General features: G+C 46.8%; 1 protein-coding gene across 1 annotated transcript; it reads right to left on the bottom strand.

Annotated features, from left to right (window-relative positions):
* Positions 1–224: 224 nt before the first annotated feature.
* On the bottom strand, positions 225–1,449 carry LOC127307864 (uncharacterized). The gene has a single exon (XM_051338639.2). It carries the CDS (start codon positions 1,283–1,285, stop codon positions 533–535), a length of 753 nt encoding a protein of 250 aa, XP_051194599.1. The 5' UTR covers positions 1,286–1,449; the 3' UTR covers positions 225–532.
* Positions 1,450–22,189: the final 20,740 nt, after the last annotated feature.

The raw sequence follows: 22,189 nt of genomic DNA, 5'->3' as shown, positions 1-22,189 counted from the left end.
AGGAAGTGAAAGCCGTCATTTCTAGTTGCTGTCCCTCACTCCCAAAGTGTGCGTCTCAAGTACTAGGAGTCCAGTAGAGCAGCTAGGACTCAGGGGTACCACTCTAGTAGTAGTTGCCAATTTCGCAATGTTTTATCCGACAAAGACCATGTCTTTTCATGCATGTTTTTTCTTGAATTTGTATTGTGACATTGTACGGCTACGCTTAATTATTGGCGTGCAGGTAGAGAGAAAGAATATATAATGCCAAAGAAAAGTCAAATTCAAAACAGAAGACCCCAATTATACCATGACAAAATGAAAAAAAGGGTAGCTATGAAAACTCTACGGAGTAGAAAAAGAAGAGGAAATAAGGAGGAAGAAGTATTGGTTGACCTCTTGATCGAAATGTAAAGTTGCAAATATCTATATATACAGATTTGGAAGAGAAACTGAGGACATCGGATACAGGAGAGAGAGAGAGAGAGAAAGAAAGAGAGAGAGAGGGGGAGATAGAGAAAGAAGCTGTTAATTACCCAATAATATTTAGCAATTACAGGTTCCACAAGAGGGCGCTAACTGACGGACCCCAGCCATGGTGGTCGGCGCCGTCTTGGCCGAGGCCGAATATGTTGTCCTGCGCCGCCGCCGCCGGGGCGTAGCCGCAGCAACCATCTTCTTGTAGCCAGACGGGGTCGCACCATGACTGGTCCGCCAGCGTCACGTCCAGGAACGAGGCCGAGCCGAACATGATCCCCGCGGCGTCCTCGTCGAGGCGCGGCAGCTCGAAGATCGCTTCGAGATCGTCTTCCGCCTCGGAGACGTTCTTGCTGTCCGTCATCGGCGGGGCCGATGGCGGGGGCGACGACAATGCGGTGGTGGCATGAGGAGCCCCGTGGTCATGTAGCGTGGGGACGTCCATCGCCGCGGCGCGGACGGCGGCGGCCTGCACGTCGCGCGGGGCCGCGGAGGCCGGGCGAGGGAGGTACGCGGCCAGCTCCGGGAAGTTGAGCACGGCGGTGGGTCCCTTGACGACGAGCGCGGCGGCGTCGTGCGCGCGCGCGGCCATCTCGGGCGTGGGGAAGGTGCCGAGCCAGATGCGGGACTTCTTGCGCGGCTCCCGGATCTCCGACACCCACTTGCCCCACGCCCGCATTCGCACGCCGCGGTAGGACGGGTGGCGGCCCCCGTCCCGGGCTCGCTTCTCCGCTCCTCCGCCGCGCCTCGCGCCTCCTGCAGGCGACGCTGGCGGCGAGGACGACGTACCCCCGGACGACGCCGGGCTGGACACCTCCCGGTCCGGCATTTGTTAGCAAGGTAGCTGCTTAGCTCGTGGTGGTGTGTGTGTAAGGATTGAGCCGAGCTGCGACGGAGGAGCTAGCTGGATGAATGTGAGAGAGGAGGGGATCGTCGAGGGGTGGTTATAGTAGTGGCTGGTGGGTAGTGAGGGGAGAGAGAGAGAGGGCTCATAGCGACAGGCTGACAGCTCAACGACTAACCCGATCGAGCGAGCGCGCATCTCTCCCTCCGCTTTGGGCTTACTATTTCCTTCTTTCTCCAGAAAGTGTTTTGTACCGGCAGCACTGTTAGTGCAACTGGCTACTAATTAAGGTACTAGTAGGAGGGTACCTCAAAAAAAAAAAGGTACTAGTAGGAGGTTAATGCAACTGGCCATATAATTAAGCCCATGATAGTAAGTACGTACTACAGCTCCTACTTTTGAGCCCGTTTTGGTACATAGCGCCAACTCCACCTACGTACGTGGTCTCAGCTGACCGATACATGCATGCAATACGGAATCTTCTATTCTAATCTCCTAATACAGCTCTACTTCGGAGGAGTGGACGTAGTACTGCGTACGTGCCGTATTGACGAGTGATCGGCGGTTACTTTCTGGTCACTGGTTAGTTAGGCTTCGATCCCTTTGCACGTACGGGCTTCCTTTTTCCAATTAATCATCAACTCCCGTGGCTTATTTACTGCACTTTACGCTTCATTAATTAGCAACACTGGCATCAAGTCATAACAAAAATACAGTACTCCCCTCCAATTGATGATAAGTGTTGAAGGTTACGTTGAACTAAACCCCCGACAATTGCTAAATTTAAACTAAGACCCGCCACTTATTAAGGATCAGAGTGATCAGTAGTAACACTGGGATACATGCCTATAACTTTTCACTTTTATTATTCGAGTTTGTTGAGCATCAGTCGATTTTATGGTCATCATGCGCGCTTCTCTTCCAAATTCATTTGCTCTATATTGTGATTATATCTTATTTATCCTCAAAAGCTGCTTTCATCAGGTTTACATCATGTTGTCTCCTTGACATTTAGCCACTCCCTTAGTTCACAAATAATTAAACTTCTAGTTTTATGCTAAGTAAAACTACTTTAAATATCCATGCAGGAAGTACTTTAAATTTAACCAAGTTCAAAGAAAAATATAAAAACATCAAGATGGAACACCAATTTAGTTTCATAGTTAAGCATACTATACTTTCGTACCATATAGACTTGGCCTTGTACATGCTAGCATGTTTTCTATAAATATGGTGAACCTGAGAGATGTTTAACTTTGAACAAAACCTGAGCTTAGGATGTTTTGGAGTGGAGGGAGTCAGATATGTTTATCTTACACATGTTATGTAGTGAACCCTCCATCAAAGAATGACTCCATAAGGATGCAAATTTCACCCACCCGCGGGTAACGTATACGCATGGGCAAGACATGGGCATATTTTTATACCCATAAGTAGTACTATCCATACCTTTCCCATTAAATTGTAGGAAGCGCGTGAGAAAATGTTGTACTCGTGTGTATAGACATACCTTACCCTTTATATCTGGCATGTAGACTCGAGGAGTTCCACAAAGTGGATCTCAACCGCCCATCTGCGAAAGGGATGGTTGAAGGAGCTAGCGGTTCTAACTCTCGTAATCCTCTCACATCTTTAGCCCCCAATAAGGATTTTTTACTAGGGGGTGTAATGTAACCTCAAGGGGATTGAGGATCGGAGGTGATTTGGTGAACAAATCATGTCAACAGGGATGAAAACAGAACAAATACGGGAAAACCAGTTGCTGCTACATCTGTTTTCATTTTTTGTGGAAGGAAAAAACCGAATATAGAAATCTTAGAAAAAAACATAAACATATACTATCAGAAACATATACATAGTGAATATGTCACGGACACAAAGCGGAAAAAGACATTTACGAGTCTCTCAATCCTCTTGAATACGTTTCCAATACACTAAAAGTTAACAAGGAGTTAAGGAGACTGAAACCCATCATGATGTTGCTCCTCCTAATCCTAACCAATTGAGTCTCTCAATCTCTAGTCTCTATCAGTTGATGTCTTCTCACAGCTTGGTAGTTTTGTTTTTTTTAACACCTTTAGCTTCATTTGGATGATATAAAATTGGGTTAATACTTCTGGTGAAAGTACATCAACAACCTTGTGCACCTGCAAGCATCGGATGTATTTCTTCATGAAGACTTGATTATCACATGCACGGACTTAAGAATGTTGTTCGGCTAATAATAGTTTGATACGGATGGCCAATTCCCTATTTTGACCATTTTTAAAATCTATTTTCAGCTATATTTTCCATTTAAATGAGTTTTAGAAGATTCTCTAAAAATAACTCAAATTTGGTCCAATAAAACTGGGTTAATACTTACCTAACTTGACTTCCGTGCATTAGACATAAAATAAATTGAAAATTGAACAGTTCACTATGGATGGACAAGCCGACAATTCTGACCCTAGTTTGAAAATAATAAAAAGTAAAAAAACAGCGCAAAATGTCATTTTATACCAATTAGTTGCCAGGAACCATAGCAGACTAGAATTATGACGATGGTGTAAAATGTGCCAAAATTCTTGATTCTGTGACCAAGCAATCTGATTTCCCCTCTGCCTAAGTTGTAAAATGTAAAATATGAATGTTCACAAATTATCCACTAGTCATTGACCATTTGTTACACTTCGAGAATTTCTTTGACCTTGTGCATGTTCACAACAATATTGTTTACTCCGAAAATCTCGTCTTCACATGCTCCGTCTCATAGGGTTTTGTTGTTTTAGTGGAAAAAAACATAAGGTGAAGCAAGGACGGCAATCGTAAAGTAAAGGTCATGTCTGAAACGGCCGCGTTGTCGGGCCTCGGACACTACCACGAGTGGCACGGTATTTTTTTTGACCGGGTTCAACTTATGTGCGCTTGAGTGAGATGCTTAGTACTATTGAGGGAGCTTCGGGAGTTGAAGGAGGGCATCTAGATGACACGACTTGCATTTACAAACTTCAGTCGTGATTTTCCTCGAGGGATAGAAATTCTGAGGGATTCAGTTTGAGGAATTGACCTCGAAATCAATGTCCGTGAGGATCAACTCAAGAGGTTGGTCTCCCACTCGCGGGAGAGATCTTGCTTCATATGAGAGATATTTACAAGCGATCCCTATGGGGGCTTTTATAGGCTCAAGTCCTTGAGAACCTATACCCTTGGCAGGGAGGGAAAAACAAGGGCACTCTATAGCTAGTCAATTCTAGGGAAAAGTATAAAAAACCCTAACTGGGGAAAACAAGGGCTTTCTTGTCTTTCATGGGCCATAGCTTTGGTCTGTGTGATAAGAACACTAATGGGCTTTAGTGGGTTGTCCTTCTTTTGGGCTTCTTCTTTTTCTTCCCTTCTTTTGTGTTACCGTGGTCTTTTTTCTTCCGGCCGGTGAACACGCCAAGATTACCTTTATACAACTTGTGTTTGGTCGACGGTGCCGTCATAGCTGAAAGAACATATCTCCTTAAGTGGGGTTTTGTATTGATGACAATGGTTGTATTTAAATAATAATTTTGTATAAGAATTATAGGTTTTTATTGATGATAATACTTGCGGAATTATTGCCCAAAAGATTTAAGAGCTTCATTGGTGTCTTGCTAATTATCGCTTTAGTGACATATGGATGATTCATGGCATGAGAGAATTATGTGGGATTTATTATAAATATTTGAGAATTCTACAACTGTGCATTATTTGCATCAATGAGTGTCAAAGAAATAAAGGAATAGAAAAAGAAATGAAGAAGAAAAGGAATAGAAAGAGAAAGAAGAAAAATGTTGGGTGTGGGCGTGGGGTGTGCCCTGGCCAGTTGTACCGCCGGTGGCAGGCCGGTACCACCGCCAGGCAGCCGCTGGTGGCACCGCTCGGGGTGCCGCCCTTGCTATCGGCAAAGCCTGTAGGGCTTCTAGTATGCCCCGACCTATGTCGTTACCACGGCCGGTACCGCTGTCGGTGGTACCAGCCACCAAAGGCCGGTGGTGCCGCCCTGCTCCACCCCGCGATGGCTACGCCACCTTGAGCACCCGCTCGGCCCCCCGTCCAGATGCCTTGGCCAGTGGCACTTGGCCACGTCAACACGGGGCCGGTAGTACCAGCCCAACCTTGCCGGTACTACGGGGAACTTCCAACAGCTCGATCCAGGGGGGCATATAAAAAGAGCTTCTTCTTCCTCAAACAAGTCAACTTTTCCTGCATATTTTCTTGACCTCCACTGCTAGAGCTTCATTTCCCTAGATCTTTCTACTCCCCCAATCAAATCTCACCATACTTGAGGATTTAGTAGAGGAGACCTAGATCTATATTTCCAGCAAAGGAATTTGTGTTTCACCATCATTCTTAGTGGATCTTTGTGAGGTGACCTCAAAGCTAATGTTCGTGTAAAACTTCATGGTTACATCTTGGGAGCCTCCAATTCAGTTATGGATGCGTGCCCCAAGCTTTGTCTAAAGGTGCCGGTTGCAAACTTAAGGCAACTGCTTAGTGGAGCGTGAGCTAGGCCTTTTTGGCGTTGCTCACCGAAGAATAGGGTGAGGCCTTTGTGGCATTGATTGTCCTTCGTGGCATCACACCCCTCCAACATAGACGTACTTCACTTTACAAGGAAGGAACTATGGGAATCATACCCTCGTGTCTATGCGTGCTCCACCTCGATTACTTCTATCCTTTACCGCACTTTACTACTTGTATCTTGTATTGTGTATTTCTTGCTTCCATCTTGTCATATAGGTAAATTCACATAGTTGCATATCTGGAAAATTACCTTTGTGTCAAGCCTAAATTGGAAAAACAATTGAAATTTGATAAAGCACCTATTCACCCCCCCCTCTAGGTGTCATACGATCCTTTCAATTGGTATCAGAGCCTCGTCTCTTTATTCGGGCTTTACCGCCTAAAAGAGTATGACCGAGCCAGGGGAGGCTAGTTCGAAGCTCGCATCTATGGAGGACATCAAGGAATTGAAATTGTCAATCTCCTCGATGAACGACTCCATAGGTGAATTAAGGGATATGATGATAAGCTTTATGCAAGACAATAAACCTCATATCTCTCCTACCACCACTACCGAGGTTGGCACTCCCGTTGTGCAAAAGACTTCCATTGGTGCCCCTTCGGAGGCTGAAACCAAGGATGAAGAAGGTAGTGGTGAGTCCTTTCCCAAGATAGATCCTAATGCTACGGGTGTGTACTCGGTCGTTGCTCCTCCGCCCGTGCACTCACCGGATCCACCCGTTCCCTACCCTCGAATGAATCAACGAGGAGATCCTCCAGAGCTTACACCTAATGCTTTCTCCTTGTGGAAAACTAAGATGAAGCCATATCTAAATTCTTACTCTATTGAACTATGGAGGATTGTTATGGAAGGATACAAGCCTAACAATCCAAACAATTTGTCTCGTAGGGAAGTGGTTTGATGAGGACATCCCTACTACACCACTACCTCTATCATTGATAAATGAAGATGAACCTGCTGTGAAGGTCAAGTCCAATGAAGTTCGGATTGGACCAATTACAAGGGCTCGTGCGAAGCTACTTAAACAACAGGTGAACTTGTTTCTAAACGGTACTTTGATTGATGAGAACTTTATACTACCTAAGTCCTATTACTTATGTATCATCAGGTATCAAGAGGAGACGAGCATCGCACGAGGAGTAGAGGAGCAGCTGGACATGAAGATGGACGTGAAGCTGGACATGGAGCTGGACATGAAGATATCTCATGGGCGCGCGAGGGAGGAGCGGGAGGCATGCGCGAGAGGAGAAGTCGACGTCCAGGCCGGTCCAGCAGCCGGTTAGACCGGCCTCCAGACCGGCCAGCCCGGTCCCTAGCCCGGTTGACCAGGCGCCAACCGGATGCATCGTACCGGGCCAAAACCGGACGAATTTTGCGAACTTTCCGGTTGCCGCCCGGTTGACCAGATGCCAGACCGGCCGACCCGGTCCCTGGCCCGGTTGACCGGATTCCAGACCGGATCCGTCCGAGTCTGTCTCGACCAGATCTATTCTGGGTCGGTTATTTTTGTATCTTCTCGACCAGGAGTCGTCCCGGACGCCTATATAAGTGCCCAGGACGCCCCCCTAGCTGCTTTAGACCACGTTTAAGATAAACCCTAGTTCTTAGTTGTTTGCTCTAGCAAAACTACTGAATCCCTACACCATATTGCTTGATATTGTGTAGATCCTGAAAAAGTCTTGTGTTATCTGCTGTTCCATTGGGAATTAGACGGTTGTAACTTACCGCTTCGTGGTCGGCGGCTACGTGCGCAAGTGTGTGGAGTTACGAATATCTTGCAGGGTTGAGAGCTGTTGCATTGGCGACAGGGACCAATCGAGAGATCTCGTTGCGTCATACAAGTTATCTTTCACTACATCGTCGTGTTTCTCCGCTGCCATCACCCGTGATCATCATCACCACCGTTGCTTACTGAGAAGGTCGGGCCACCCCATATCATCTTGGTATCAGATTTCCAGTTTTCCTCGGTAAGCCATCCACAATCCACCCCATAGTTGAGTTGTGAGTGTTTTCCTATCCAGAAAAAGCCTTAAAAACTTAGGGTTAGGGTTTGCCATAGCCTTAGATTGCACTAATTTCAAGTTTTAGTTGCTTTTCGTAGTTGTTTTTGCGTATCTGTTCTTTCCATCTAGTATTTTAGGGTTTGAGTTTACTCTATCATCTTGTTTCCTTTGTCGTCTAGTGTCAGTTTTTGTTACTCCGAGTCCACATAGCGTACAATGTGCTTGTTCCCAACCATAGACACAGCCTTTCGATATAACGTGACTAGGAACTTCCCCAGAAGAGACTAGTTTTACCGCTCGACAGGCTGCTCGTTAGGTTATCGGTGCTTTGCATATTTCCGTTGGCTGTGTTATCAAGGAGTTGTGTCAGAAAAATAAAAAAAAAACAAAAGAGAAAATTGAAAAGAAGCAAAAAGAGCTACATCGCTGCGTGTGTTATACAAATAGAAAATCCAAAAAGAAAAGTGAAGTGCTAGTTGAATCAAGTGAAGGCCTAAGTTTACTTTACTGCACCCGTAGTTGAGCAATCTTGTGCCTATCTCGTTGAGCTTTGCTAGCGTCTCTCTTGTGCATTGCAACCTTTCCCACATATAGTTGCATTGCTCCATTATATCGCCTTGTGTGAGTATCATTGGTTGTCTACGGTCAGCGCTAGAGCTTGTTATTGGTGCAAATAGGTAGCCTACCTACAGCCCCACATATACCCTGCTTTGTCGTGTGATTTGTTCTTATACCCTTGATATTCGCTTCGCTACATCCGTGCACTAGTTGTTTCTACAAGTGGTAAGCAACACTAATTTACTTTGGAACGGTAAGATCTCCTTTTCTTATCAGTTTTGAGTGAGTTGTGAGAGTACCACCATATATTTTTGATTTAGTGCACTAATCTACTAATGATGTCTGCTAGTGATCATAAAATTGTTAACCAGGAAAACAAGAGTGCTGCAGATATCATCACATGGAGGGAGTATGAGGCTCTTCGTAATGAGATGCGACGTGAATTCCGCGCTCAGGACGAGGTGCTTAATGGGAAGATTGACGAGATCTCCCAAAAGCTGGATGCTACTCATGTGACCGTCACTACAATGCAAGATCAAATGACGGATGTACAACGCAATCTTGCTAATTTGCGCTTAGCTGTTGAAAATTTGACCGCGCAACAACAACAAGAAGATGACGAAGATCCTAAGCTTCAAGATGACGCACACAATGCTCGTGATGCGCCACGTGGTAATCGTCCTCGCGGTTGGGTTCCACTTGGCCGCAATGGTCGTGGACAAGATGAGGAAGATGGATTGGGTAAGCCCAAGTTTTCTATCCCCAAGTTTGAAGGAGGAGCTGATGTTGAAGAATACCTCATTTGGGAGCTCAAGATTGAGAAGTTGTGGAGCTTACATCCACATTATACTGAAGATCGGAAGATCAAGCTTGCTTCTTCCGAATTTGATGGCTATGCTTTGCGTTGGTGGGATGCTTTTGTTCGTAACCGCGAAGAGGATCGTGAGCAACCTATACGCACATGTCGTGCCATGAAGGAGGCGATGACTGCTCGCTTTGTGCCTACAAATTACTTGCGGAATATATATGATAAGCTGACTTTACTGAGACAAGGTGTGAAGACTGGGGATGAATACTACATGGAGATGGAGATGCTTATGCAGCGTGGCCGTGTCCGTGAGTCTCTCGAGATGAAAATGCAGCGTTTCCTCAACGGTTTGAAGTATGATATCAAAGGCATTGTTCGTCACTACAGCTACACCAATATGAATCAATTGTTACATCATGCAAGAGAAGCTGAATCACAGTTGGCTGACGAAGCAAAGATCAAAGGTCGAGCTACAGGAGCTGGGCGTTTCACACCCCGCGCGGCCCCATCTACGGCGCCGGCGCCTTCGACGCGCTCCGCACCTTACTCTACTTCGCCTAGTAAGCCGGTCTCCAATGTGTCTAACACAAAGAAGTCCGAATCTGCTGCAAGTACGAGTGGTTCTAATGCGTCAATTGTGCGCAACCGTGATATGCTTTGTCATACATGTGGTGGCAAGGGTCACTTCAAGAGAGATTGTCCTAACCGCAAAGTCATGATTATCAATGAGGACAATGAATACGAGACTGGAGATGATGTTGATCCTAATGCTCCAGAAGATGATGACTATGACAATGATGGTGAAGATGCATATCCATCTGATGCTCGCACCATTGTAGTGTCGCAGCGTGCTCTTAATGTGTTGCCTAGTGCATCTACTTAGCGCTGCAATTTATTCCAAACAAAGGCTTTAGTTGGTCCTGACAAGGCTTGCAAGGTCATTATTGATGGCGGGAGTTGCCGCAATTTAGCAAGCAAGGAGTTGTGTACCAAGCTGAAGTTGAAGTATCTACCGCACCCGCATCCATACTATATTCAGTGGTTGAGCGACAATGGTGAGATGAAGGTAAACCACATGGTGCGTGTTGAGTTTGCTATTGGACCGTATAAGGATTGCATTGATTTTGATGTCGTTCCTATGACGGTGTGTCACCTTCTATTGGGTCGGCCTTGGCTCTATGACCGTTCTGTGGAACACAATGGCCGTGCCAATACATATCACTTGGAGTTCAAGGGCAAGAAAATTAATTTACAACCTATGATACCACAGCAAATTGTCAATGAGTCTCGTTAGAAAGTTGAAGTTAACTTGGAGGATGCTCCTTTAGATAGGCGAGAGAATTGTAATGTTGTGAGTGATATAACGAAAAGTGAGAGAGTGAATTCCTTAGTCTCATTAGCCACCAAAGAAGACATGAGAGAATTTAGTGAGGATCCTACAGCCATGCCTCTTGTGCTCTTGTACAGGGGTACGGTTTTGGTTTCTAACGACATGACCCCTCTTCCTCTTGGTGTTTCTAATGTTTTGCAGGAATTTGGAGACGTGTTTCCGGATGAGGTACCCGCAGGACTTCCACCATTGCGAGGTATTGAGCATCAAATCGACTTGATTCCCGGAGCTTCGCTACCCAATCGGGCACCATATCAAACGAACCCCGAAGAGACGAAGGAGATACAAACGCAAGTACAAGCGCTACTGGACAAAGGTTATATCCGCATAAGCCTTAGTCCTTGTGTTGTTCCTGTTATTCTAGTTCCTAAGAAAGATGGTACATGGCGTATGTGCGTCGATTGTAGAGCTATAAACAATATCACTATTCGATATCATCACCCTATTCCCCGTTTAGAGGATATGCTAGATGAATTGAGTGGTGCTGCTGTGTTCTCTAAAATTGATTTGCGTAGTGGATATCATCAAATTAGGATGAAAGAAAGAGATGAGTGGAAAATCGCCTTTAAAACAAAATTTGGTTTATATGAGTGGTTAGTAATGCCTTTTGGTTTGACTAATGCACCTAGCACTTTCATGAGACTGATGAACCATGTTTTGCGTGATTTTATTGGCAAGTTTGTGGTTGTGTATTTTGATGACATATTAATTTACAGCCGCAATGAATCTGATCATATTATACATATTCGACATGTTTTGCAAGTGTTGCATGATAGTAAACTCTAGGGATTTCTATTTTCGTGCCCCCGCTTCGTTAGTTGTACTCAGTTTTCCCCAGCCCCTTAGTTTTTCCTCAGTTTTCCCCAAACTTATGTCTGAAACCCGCAGAAGGAGCTCAGACGGAAGGAATCCGTCTATTTGGATGTTCTGTGCTGATGTGTTGCGCCGCGTCGTCTGTGGGGCCGCGTGGGGCCGCGTCGCGTGGGGCTGCTAGAAAGGGACCGCGTGGGATAGGACGAGAAGCGTTTGGTTGCACGTGAGCAGGAGCTGGGTTTTGTCTCTCTCGGCCCAAATTGGCATTTTTAAGAGCACCTTTTCCCCTCTTTCTCTCTCTGTCTTTTTCACCAAATTAGTATCAAATCTAGAGAAGCTTCTATTTATGTCTTTCTTCAATATGGCAGCAAATCTAGTAGCAAATCTCTGGGGTTATTTATGCCTTTTGGCCCTCGTTTTTTGCCCAATATGGCAGCAAATCTAGAAGCTAGTATATGATAAATTCACAACAGCATAATCAGAAAACTAAGTATAATACATAAACTGCATACAGCAGCCAAAAGCACCCAATAACGTTGTTAATGTTCACGACAAACTAAGCTGAAAAATATACAAGACGCACGCAATGTATGGACAACAAGAAGATTAGGATACCCCAGGATGAATGAATTTGTTCTTCAATCCTCCTCATATATTTCTTCGTCGCTCCATTCGTGCATTACCCCAAGGAAATATTGGTTGAACTTGTTCCGTCTGCAGTGTGCGGCCAATACATCCTCCAGACGGTATGGCCTGTGTTCATTTTTCATACCGTAGTTTCCTATTCTATCCACACGTAGTGGCCACTAATCCCATGCCTTTGTATCATGAGAGTACTCTCTGATATAACCCAAATCCGTGTAGTAGATGCAGCCAGGTCGAAGTGTCGGGTGCACTCTAGTGTCGACGGAGATAGACCGGATATGATTCACGAAGAAGGCATTACTGCCAATGTTACTGACCGGATGGAGAGAGCGGCTCTGTACACCAATGGTTTGCCCGCCAAAGCCTGGTTGACCAACAACACAAGCAGCAGATCACCATCCGACTTCACAAGGTAGAACTTCTGACGTCCAAGTTCTGGAAATGAAATTAGTGTCTCCATCTTGACAGTGCTCACGCGCTGCTGCAACTGTACATTGGTGCACACTATTCTTCCGATCTCAAAATTGTCCGCAGCTACTGCATACAGTTCACCATTGAATGGGGTAATGCAACGCAGACAATGGTTCTCGATCGAAAATCTTTCTTCTCCCCAATCTTCATATATATCCTTAGATGGAGTGCTCTCATCGACCCAACCAATTTCCGGCGGGAATTGTGCGGCAACGAAGACCATAGTCGGGGATTTGATTACAGCGACTGAATCCATAAAAACAGATGGCATCTGCGCCTCAAACATAGTGTTCGATGCCTTTGTGAGTGGGTTCAGAAGCCGTATCTTGTGCGGCGGGTTCTTCTGGGCAAGCACGATGACGCCACGGCAAAAGCCGACGAAGTAGTATCTAAAATATATAGATGAAGATAACATTCAGCACTAAGATGTTTAAGATTGAAAATAAAAAGGTAGATATGGAGGAATTTGAACCTTGTATGAACTTCCGATAGATCTATGGTGACGGAGCGTGATGTGCCGAGTTGGAGGAAGGTGAACTCAGCGATGCGTGGAAGGGCGTGGTCTAGCATGATCCATTCGTCCAGGTGCACGTCGGGCTCAGGCAAACCTGAGCGCCCATTTCTACAGACTTGCCTCATAGCAGAGTAGGTGTCGGCGTACTCCTCGTTCGCCAGTAAGCATTCGCCGATCTTGTGAAGTGGTCCATCAGCCGAGAGAGAGGCCCAGTTCACGGAGGCGCCGCGCTTGGATGCGCCGCCCTCGGCGGCAACGGGCTCGGCGGCGACGGGCGCGGAGGCGACGCGCTCAGAGGCGACGGCCGCCGGCGCATTTTTCTTCTCCATCGCCGGCAGGGTAGCGTGCGTAGGGCGGTTGGGGTTTTTCCGATTTGGAGAAGTTGATGGGACGTGAGAGGGGTGGTTTCGTGCGTGAGCGAGAATGAGACGACTGTGTGCAGAGGGAGGGAAGGAGGGGCTTACGCGTCCTAAATGCGACCCGCGTCCTACGCGTCCACTATTTGCACGTCTGCACCGCGACACGCGTCAACAATGGCACGTCTTCCACTTCTGCACCGCAACACGCGTCCTCGGGTCTAACCCTGGAAATTTAGATATACTCAGGTATACCCTCGAGTCATATACTAGCATTTTTTGTGTGCTCAGTTTTCCCCTTGGGTGCTAATACTGGCTAGTGCAATATACTCAGTTTTACCCTCAAGTGGCTGGTCAACAGAGAGTCAACAAATGGGATTAACCAGTTAAATGAGTTATTTAATGTGCAAAAAATTCCGAAAAAGAGTGGAAATTACTCATGGAGTCTTTACCACAAGTTGCCACTTCTCAAATCATAGATAAATCATAGATAAATCAAGTTTTACCACAAATTGCCACTTCTCAAATCACCTAGTAGCTATGAAGGTGCATGGTTTTCTGTTGACCACCAAAACCCACCGGCGAGCAGCGACGGGCAACACTTAGAGCCGGGAGGCTCCCAGGACTGCTGGTGGGCCCTGGTCCCTCGGGCGACGGCCCGCAATGCTCCGGCACGCACGTCCAATGCTGGTGCAAGGGCATGCCACCTGACCTATACCTGGTCAGGAAGGTGATGGATTGCTTCGACTAGTTTCCTGCATGGCATACACGTAAACATTAAATACGAGCCTCGATCGGCTCTCAGGTTGTCCTGTGAATCGGCTCAAGGAGCCGATCCACCCATGATTCGTATTGGATCTACGATAACATGGTGGTCCTGCTTGATCAAAACTAAGCTAAAACGATCTACGACGATTTAGGGTTTTCACCACATAACCGGAATATCCTACACGTAGTTGAGCCTGGCAGATACGGAAGATGACGGAAAACCAACCCTAGAAAAGGCCTAAAAACCAACATGGAGTTGATCCTCGGAACATCCCTTCTAAGACCAGCAAACCGTACCTTACGCACTACTGGATCATTCAACCCGTTTGCAAGGCCTAACCATATGGATATCAAACTAATCCTTGAAGAACAAGGAACAACCGTAACAGATTGAATTTACTAAATAAAGACTAAGCAAGGTGCTGCCCTTACACCTAAGATAGGTGTAAGGACAGCTAGATATCTAGGGATAGCATAGCTAAACGAATTCATCAAGAAGGTACCGATGCTAACCCTAACATATCTATGATAACGGTGTTGCTCGCCATCAACAAGGCTTCAGCACGAGCAACACATAAACAACGAATAAACAAGATACTGCCTAGATCGCCAGATGCGATCTAGGCAGCATGACGCTTACCCGGAAGAAACCCTCGAAACAAGGGGTGGCGATGCGCCTAGATTGGTTTGTTGCGAACGTGATCGTCTTCCTTCTCAATAACCCTAGATATATATTTATAGTCCATAGACTTTCTAACTTGGGAATAATCCCAACCGTGCACGAGCTAAACTCTATCTTTTAATTCTAACCGACACGTAACCTACTATAATTTACAGATACACGGCAATCTAGCCCAAACTCTTGCACGAGGCCGATTCATGAATATTTCCCGTGTATATTCTCCAAGCCCATCTCAATCACGGCCCACCTCCTGACTTGGTTAAAATCTGGTGATAACACATGCCCCCCTGGTTTTGGCAATGGTAATTCCAAAACCACTCTGTTTTTTCTTCGTAGGGTCATGTCGTGGCAGAGCAGAACCGTTGCAGTATCCTTTTATCATGATGCCTTGCCTTCTCAACTTCTCTGCACGATTTGACAGTTTTTTGGCACCACTTCCTCGGAAACCGCTGTAGCATTAAATCTCCACTATATCCCCATTATTTAACCGCGCCGAACAGTTCGCCTCTTCATCCTCTTGCTCAGTACTAGCCATTGGCAAAAAAAACCCTTCCTCTGTAGCCATGTCTTCCTCCTCCTCCTCCTCTGCCTCATCGGTTCTCTCCTCCTCATCTTCCTCCTCCCGCGAGCCCACGCTGGAGTGGGATTTGATGGCGGCGTACAACCGCCGCGCCCCAGAGGAATGGGACCAGGAGGACCATGATTCCTCCGTCTGGTCCGAGGATGACAAGTCCTTGACCGACAGAGACGATGACCTCCAATTCCTCGCCGATGGGGAGTTGGAGGTGGAGAGCGAGGACGACCGCTTCTCCTAGGACGACTTCACCTCCTCCGATGAGGAGGAAGAAGAAGAGGACGACGATTCCTCCGACGAATATCCGCCGGCGAAGCGTTTCCGCGCCGGGTGGGATGACGATGACGACGACGATGACGACAAGGAGGAAGAGGCCCCCGTCGAGGGCTACGGGAGCAGCGACGAGGAGCCCGCCGGCAGCAGTGCTGACGGCAGCTTCGATGGCGACGACGAGGGCAGCGACGGCCCTTAGATTAGGGACTACTAGCATAGGACTAGTAGTAGTAATCGGCTCCTCTTTTGTTCTTCTTTTCCTTGAGCAATCGGCTCTTCTCTGTAAGAAATCCCCTTTTATTAATGAAGAAAATGTTTCTATGTCAATTTTGCTTTCATATCAATTTTGCCGATTGTCAAAGTAAGTCAACACGCAAAGAGCCGATGGCAGCGCATCGGCCTTTACCATAAAACGCGATTAAGGCCAAATCAGTTGCCTATTCACACGGTAAACTGCAACCTTCGTCTGAGAGAATAAACTCAGATCCCCCAAATTGCCGTTCAAACAGGTCCAATTCACGGCCACGCGAACCTTAGATCTCAAACGCACAGATTCAACTCCTCAGCGAATCTAATGGAAGAATCATCCCAATGCCACAGTCTCTAGCCTAAAAGTAATTTGTTAACTGCTCAATTGAGCTTGTTCCTCTAGAGCCGATGGCTGTGCATCGGCTTTTTAGTCTGAAGTCGATGTCTGTGCATCGGCTGTACTTGCATCTTGTTGTTTTGCATATTTTTCTAAAGTCGATGTCCGTACATCGGCTATGATTTGTATGTAAAAAAAAAATTTACTGGCCGATTTTATGCATCGGCCCCCATATTTCACTGTTCGTCATCCCACATGCTTGGGAAATATTTCTTGAGATGTTGACCATTGATAGCTACTGGGAATTTAACACCGTCCAGCTGCTCGAGCATATATGCATTACCCTTCAAAACCTGATCGACTCTGTACGGCCCGTGCCAATTAGGAGACCATTTACCATATGCTTTATCCTTAGTTCCTAATGGCAACACAGCTTCCCATACTAGATCACCAACCTGAAACTCCTTTGGTCTCACCTTCTTATTGTATGCGCGAGCTACCTTGGCTTTGTTCTCTTTAATCTTCTCCAACGACCAAAGTCTGAGTTCCGTTAGATCCTCAATATTATCACTCATCAGGGCCGCATATTCTTCAGATGTTAGATCATTCTGAAACGTAACACGTCTCGATCCAGCCGTAATTTCCCAAGGCAATACGGCTTCTTTTCCATAGACCAGCTGGTATGGCGAGGTTTTTATAGCCCCATGACATGACATGCGATAAGCCCACAAAGCTTCTGACAATACCTCATGCCAACGTCTAGGGTGCTCGTCAACTTTTCTCTTAATCAGCTTGATGAGGCTCTGGTTGGACGCTTCAGCTTGCCCATTTGCTTGAGCATAGTATGGAGATGATCGGATCAGCTTAATTCCCATGTCGTCACAGAACTTTCTGAACTCTTTAGAAATGAAGACCGAACCTCCATCGGTCGTAATAGTCTGGGGAATCCCGAATCTATGAATGACATGTTCTTTCACAAAATTGATAACATCTTCCGATTTTACCTTCTTCATAGGGACAGCCTCCACCCATTTAGTGAAGTAATCTGTAATGGCCAAAATCCACTCGTGGCCTTTGCTCGATGCAGGATGGATTTTGCCGATCATATCCATGCCCCAACCTCGGAATGGCCAAGGCTTGATGATGGGGTTCATTGCTGATGCGGGCACCATCTAAATTTTCCCAAACATCTGGCACGCTTGGCACCCTCTATAGTACCTGAACCAGTCCTCAAGCATGGTGGGCCAGTAAAACCCTGATCGCCTGATCAGCCACTTCATCTTATGAGCCGATTGGTGAGTTCCACAGGCGCCTTCGTGTACCTCGTGTAAGAGCCGATTCGACTCGGCTGGTCCCAGGCATTTGAGAAGTAACCCCTCCAAAGTCCTGTAGAACATGTCATCTCCTATAAGGACATATTTCATGGCCTTGTACCTTATCCGTTTAGGTGCCCCCGAGCCGAATCTTTCAAGTAATTGAAGATATCGGCTCTCCAGTCATCCTGCTCCAGGAACTGCACCTGAACATCGGCTCCATCTGTTATGTCCTTGTAGCCTGATGCCACTTGTGCGAGATCATTGGCCTCGGTATTTTGTGACCTTGGGATCCAATTAAAATTTATGTACTTAAATTGTGCCATCAGCTCACGGCATTGCATCCATAATGGGAAGAGTGACTCACTCTCGCACTTATATTCCTCCGTGAGCTGGGAAATCACCAATTTTGAATCTCCAAAAAGTTCCACAGCCTCTGCCCCGGCTTCCAAAAGCAACTCCATTCCCTTGTGTATTGCTTCATACTCAGCGACATTATTGGTACAAGGGGTAGATAACCTGATGGAGAAGGAATATGTTGCCCCCCGAGGCGACATGAGTAGAATGCCGATGCCACAACCATCATCACAAGCCGATCCATCGAAGAACATGGCCCATGCATGTACAGATAGTGCTACTATGTCAGTGTTGATTCGTTCAACAATCAGATCGGCCAATGCTTGTCCCTTGACTGCCTTCGCAGGCTGATACCGGAGATCAAACTCTGACAACGCAAATATCCATTTACCGAGTCGGCCTTTCAACACAGGGGCCGACAACATGTGTTTGATGACGTCTGACTTGCATATGACGACAATTTCCGCTGACAGAAAGATGTGACGAAGCTCGGTGCAGGTGAAAAATAGGCAGAGGCACAACTTCTCGATCTCAGGGTACCTTGTCTCTGCATCCAACATCCTTCTGCTGAGGTAGAAAGCCACCCTCTCCAGACCATCATAAAGTTGTACCACCACTGACGCGATGGAAGTGTCAGCCACTGATAAGTAAATATAGAACGGTCTGTCTTGCTGAGGTGGAACCAACACAGGCGGCATCGTTAGATACTATTTAATCTCGTCAAACGCTCGCTGCTGCTCTGCCCCCAGTGAAACTCGTCATCAGATTTAATTTTCACCAATGCCATGAACGGCTCGATTCGTCCTGACAGATTGGATATGAACCGTCGGACGAAGTTGATTTTGCCGATGAGACATTGGAGTTCTTTCTTCGTGGTAGGTGGCTGCATGGTTCGTACTGCCTCCTGACTTTTCAGGCCGATCTCAATTCCACGTTCATGAACCAAAAAACCCAAGAACTGACCGGCCGTTACACCAAAAGCACACTTCTTTGGATTCATTCTTAGCCCGAATTTTCTAGTTCGGTCCAGGATGCGTCGCAAATCATCCAAGTGTCCTTCTATGGAGACAGACTTGACCACCACGTAATCGATGTAAATTTCCACCAACTTGCCGATCAGATCATGAAAGATGTAATTCATGGCTCTTTGGTATGTTGCACCAGCATTCTTCAGCCCAAAGGTCATGACCACATATTCAAACAAGCCCACTGATCCCGGTACTCTGAATGCAGTCTTGTGTATATCTTCTGGAGCCATGAAAATTTGGTTGTAGCCGGCATTGCCATCCATGAAACTCAACACCTTATGGCCAGCAGCTGTATTGATCAATGTCTCTGCCACAGGCATTGGATACTCGTCCTTTGGAGTAGCTCTATTTAGATCTCGAAAATCTATGGCGACACGCCATCGGCCGTCCTTTTTCTCTACAGGTACGATACTAGAAATCCATTCAGCGTACCTGCATGGCCTGATGAACCCGGCGGCCAACATCTTCTCGATCTCTTTCTTGACTTCTTCTAGAATTTCGGCCTTCATCTGTCGTGCTCGTTGCTGGAACGGCCGAAACCCTTTCTTGAGAGGGAGCCGATGCTCAATTATGCTCCTGTCTAACCCAGGCATCTCTGTGTAATCCCATGCAAAGCAGTCTGGGTATTCTTTCCACAGAGCTATCATCAGGCTCCTCAAGTGCGGATCTAACTTTTTGCTGATAAAAGTTGGTCGTGGCTCATCCCCAGGACCAATGTCAACCTCTTCTAGCTCATCAGCCGATGTAAACCCATACCCTAGCTTTCCGTCTCCTGCTAGATCGATGCTCAACACAGGCAAAACGTATGGCGAGGATAATATGGGCCGATTGCTGGAATCGGCCCCCATTTTGATTGCATTGCTCAATGAAGGTTTACACCTTGTTCGTGCTCTACTATATCTACGTGACATGCTTGAGTTGAGATCATCACTTCTTATTTTTTGGGGCCGATCGCAGGGATCGGCCTTGTCACGTAAGTCCATAGACTTTGCTCTTGCTATACTGTCAGGCCGGTGGATAAGACCAGCCTCACCCCGTTTTTTGTCACTTCGATGCGCTCACAGCCGTCTAAACTGACTCCAGAGAGTGGCTCTTGGTCATCCGCTTCCCAAATGTTCATGCCAGCCGTTGATATTTCGGCTGAGTCATCTACATGGACGAACTCCACTTCATCTCCATCCCACTATATCAAGCATTGGTGCATTGTGGATGGAATGCAGCTGTTGGCGTGAATCCAATCCCTTCCTAGCAGGACAGCGTAGGTACTCTTGCTGTCGGCGATGAAGAATGACGTGGGGATGTTTTTTCGGCCTACCGTTAGATCCACGCTTAGAACGCCTTGCGCTTCTGATGTTTGGCCGTTGAAGTCGCTCAATGTGACGTTGGTTTTGATCAGATCCGCGCTAGAGCGTCCCAGGCGACGTAGCATGGAGTATGGCATTATATTGACTGCCGCTCCCGTGTCAACCAGCATCTTGTTGACAGGCTGCCCATTGATATAACCTTTCAAGTACAGGACCTTCAGATGTCTGTAGCTCCTTTCTCGCGGCTTTTCAAATATAACTGGCCGTGGGCCGCAGGCAAGTTGTGCTACAGGTGCCTCTTCTGTTCTTGGAGCACAAAACTCCGACGGAAGTATGAACACCATGTTTGTGCTAGCCGATGCCTGATCATCGGCTTTCTTTGGTTTGGGGCGCCACTCTTTCTTCTGTGGACGACCCTCTTCGTCCAAAGTTTGCTGAATTTTCGCGGCCAGATCGGGCTGCGCCTTCCTCAGCGTGTGCAGATATAACCGCTCGGCTTCCTCCAAACTACGTAGCCGATGCACCCTATGCTTCTAAGAGTGGCTGAGTCCATCAGGGCACCACCTTGGTCGGTGGTATCTATCTTCTTCTTCTTCATCTTCTTCATCTTCTAATTCCTCGAGATCTTCCACCCGAGAGGACTCAGCTTGCTTGTTCCGAGATGGGAGAGGCCCTAGACATTTGAACACTGACACGTCTCTTGTGTCCTTCTTTTTCTATCTACATTCGGGGCAGCTTTCGATTGTAGGCAATCGGCTCATTCCTGCGTCCCAGCAATGTTTAAAGAAAGGGCAGTCCCAGTGACGGTCTATGTCTTCTTGCTCCCTTGACCTTCCCTTAGCGCGGCGTTCATATCCTTCGTCGTCTCTATCATACTGACGATACTTTCTGTCGTTTATGTTAGGCCGACGATCTATGTCGTCGGCTGTGTCATACCGCCGGCGTTGGTCATACCGACGCTCGTATTTGTTAAGAAGGTGCTCGGAGAGTGGTCGTTGGTACCGCATGCTTCTCACTTGTTCCTCGGTGACGTACCGTTTGTCATCATATCGGGGCCGGTCGTGTGAACCGGCCTCCTCCTTGTCCTTGCCACGAGAACGACTGCTCTCTTCTTTGTCCTTGCCAGGGTGGTATACAGGCCCTGCCATGTTAATACTGAACGAGAAATCTTGCTGACGCCTCGTGGGGTAACTGTACTCCACCATGTTGATGGCAGGGAACGGTTGCGTGTCCACTTTCATGGCATACTGGCTGAAAATCAGACGGCCTTGTTCTATCGCCATTTGGATCTGCTGACGCAACACTTTGCAGTCGCTGGTGGTATGGGTGAACGAATGATGCCACTTGCAGTATGGCCTTCCGTTCATCTCTTGCACCGTAGGGATTCTATGGCCTTCGGGTAACTTCAGCTGCTTCTCCTTAAGCAAAAGATCGAAAATCTGCTCAGCCTTGCTCACGTCGAAGTCAAACCCTTTTGCAGGACCTTGTGGTTTAACCCATTTGCAGGACACGGGGTTTGCCCCCCGAGCCCATTCTGCCACGACTACTTCTTGGTCTCCTGCAGAGTCTTCATCCTCTTCTGTCTCAACCAGGCTTACCGCGTGTTTGAATTTGTCCTGGTACAATTCTGGGTGGCGCTGTTCATACAATGAAAGTTTCTGAACCATATGCGCCAGTGAAGTGTACTGTACTTGGGAAGCCATGTCCTTGATCGGCGATGCGAGACCCAACACTGCCAGATCGACTGCTTCTTTCTCATTCAAACGAGCCGAATAACATCGGTTCCTCACATTCCTGAAGCGCTGAATGTATTTGATACGTCTCCGACGTATCGATAATTTCTTATGTTCCATGCCACATTATTGATGATATCTACATGTTTTATGCACACTTTATGTCATATTTATGCGTT

Source organism: Lolium perenne, chromosome 6, assembly GCF_019359855.2.
Source record: "Lolium perenne isolate Kyuss_39 chromosome 6, Kyuss_2.0, whole genome shotgun sequence".
NCBI classification, from domain to species: domain Eukaryota; kingdom Viridiplantae; phylum Streptophyta; class Magnoliopsida; order Poales; family Poaceae; genus Lolium; species Lolium perenne.
This window is presented reverse-complemented; position numbering and strand designations above follow the sequence as displayed.

Excerpts from the sequence above, each read along its gene's own strand:
- LOC127307864 (XM_051338639.2), bottom strand. The coding sequence starts at position 1,285 with ATGCCGGACCGGGAGGTGTCCAGCCCGGCGTCGTCCGGGGGTACGTCG.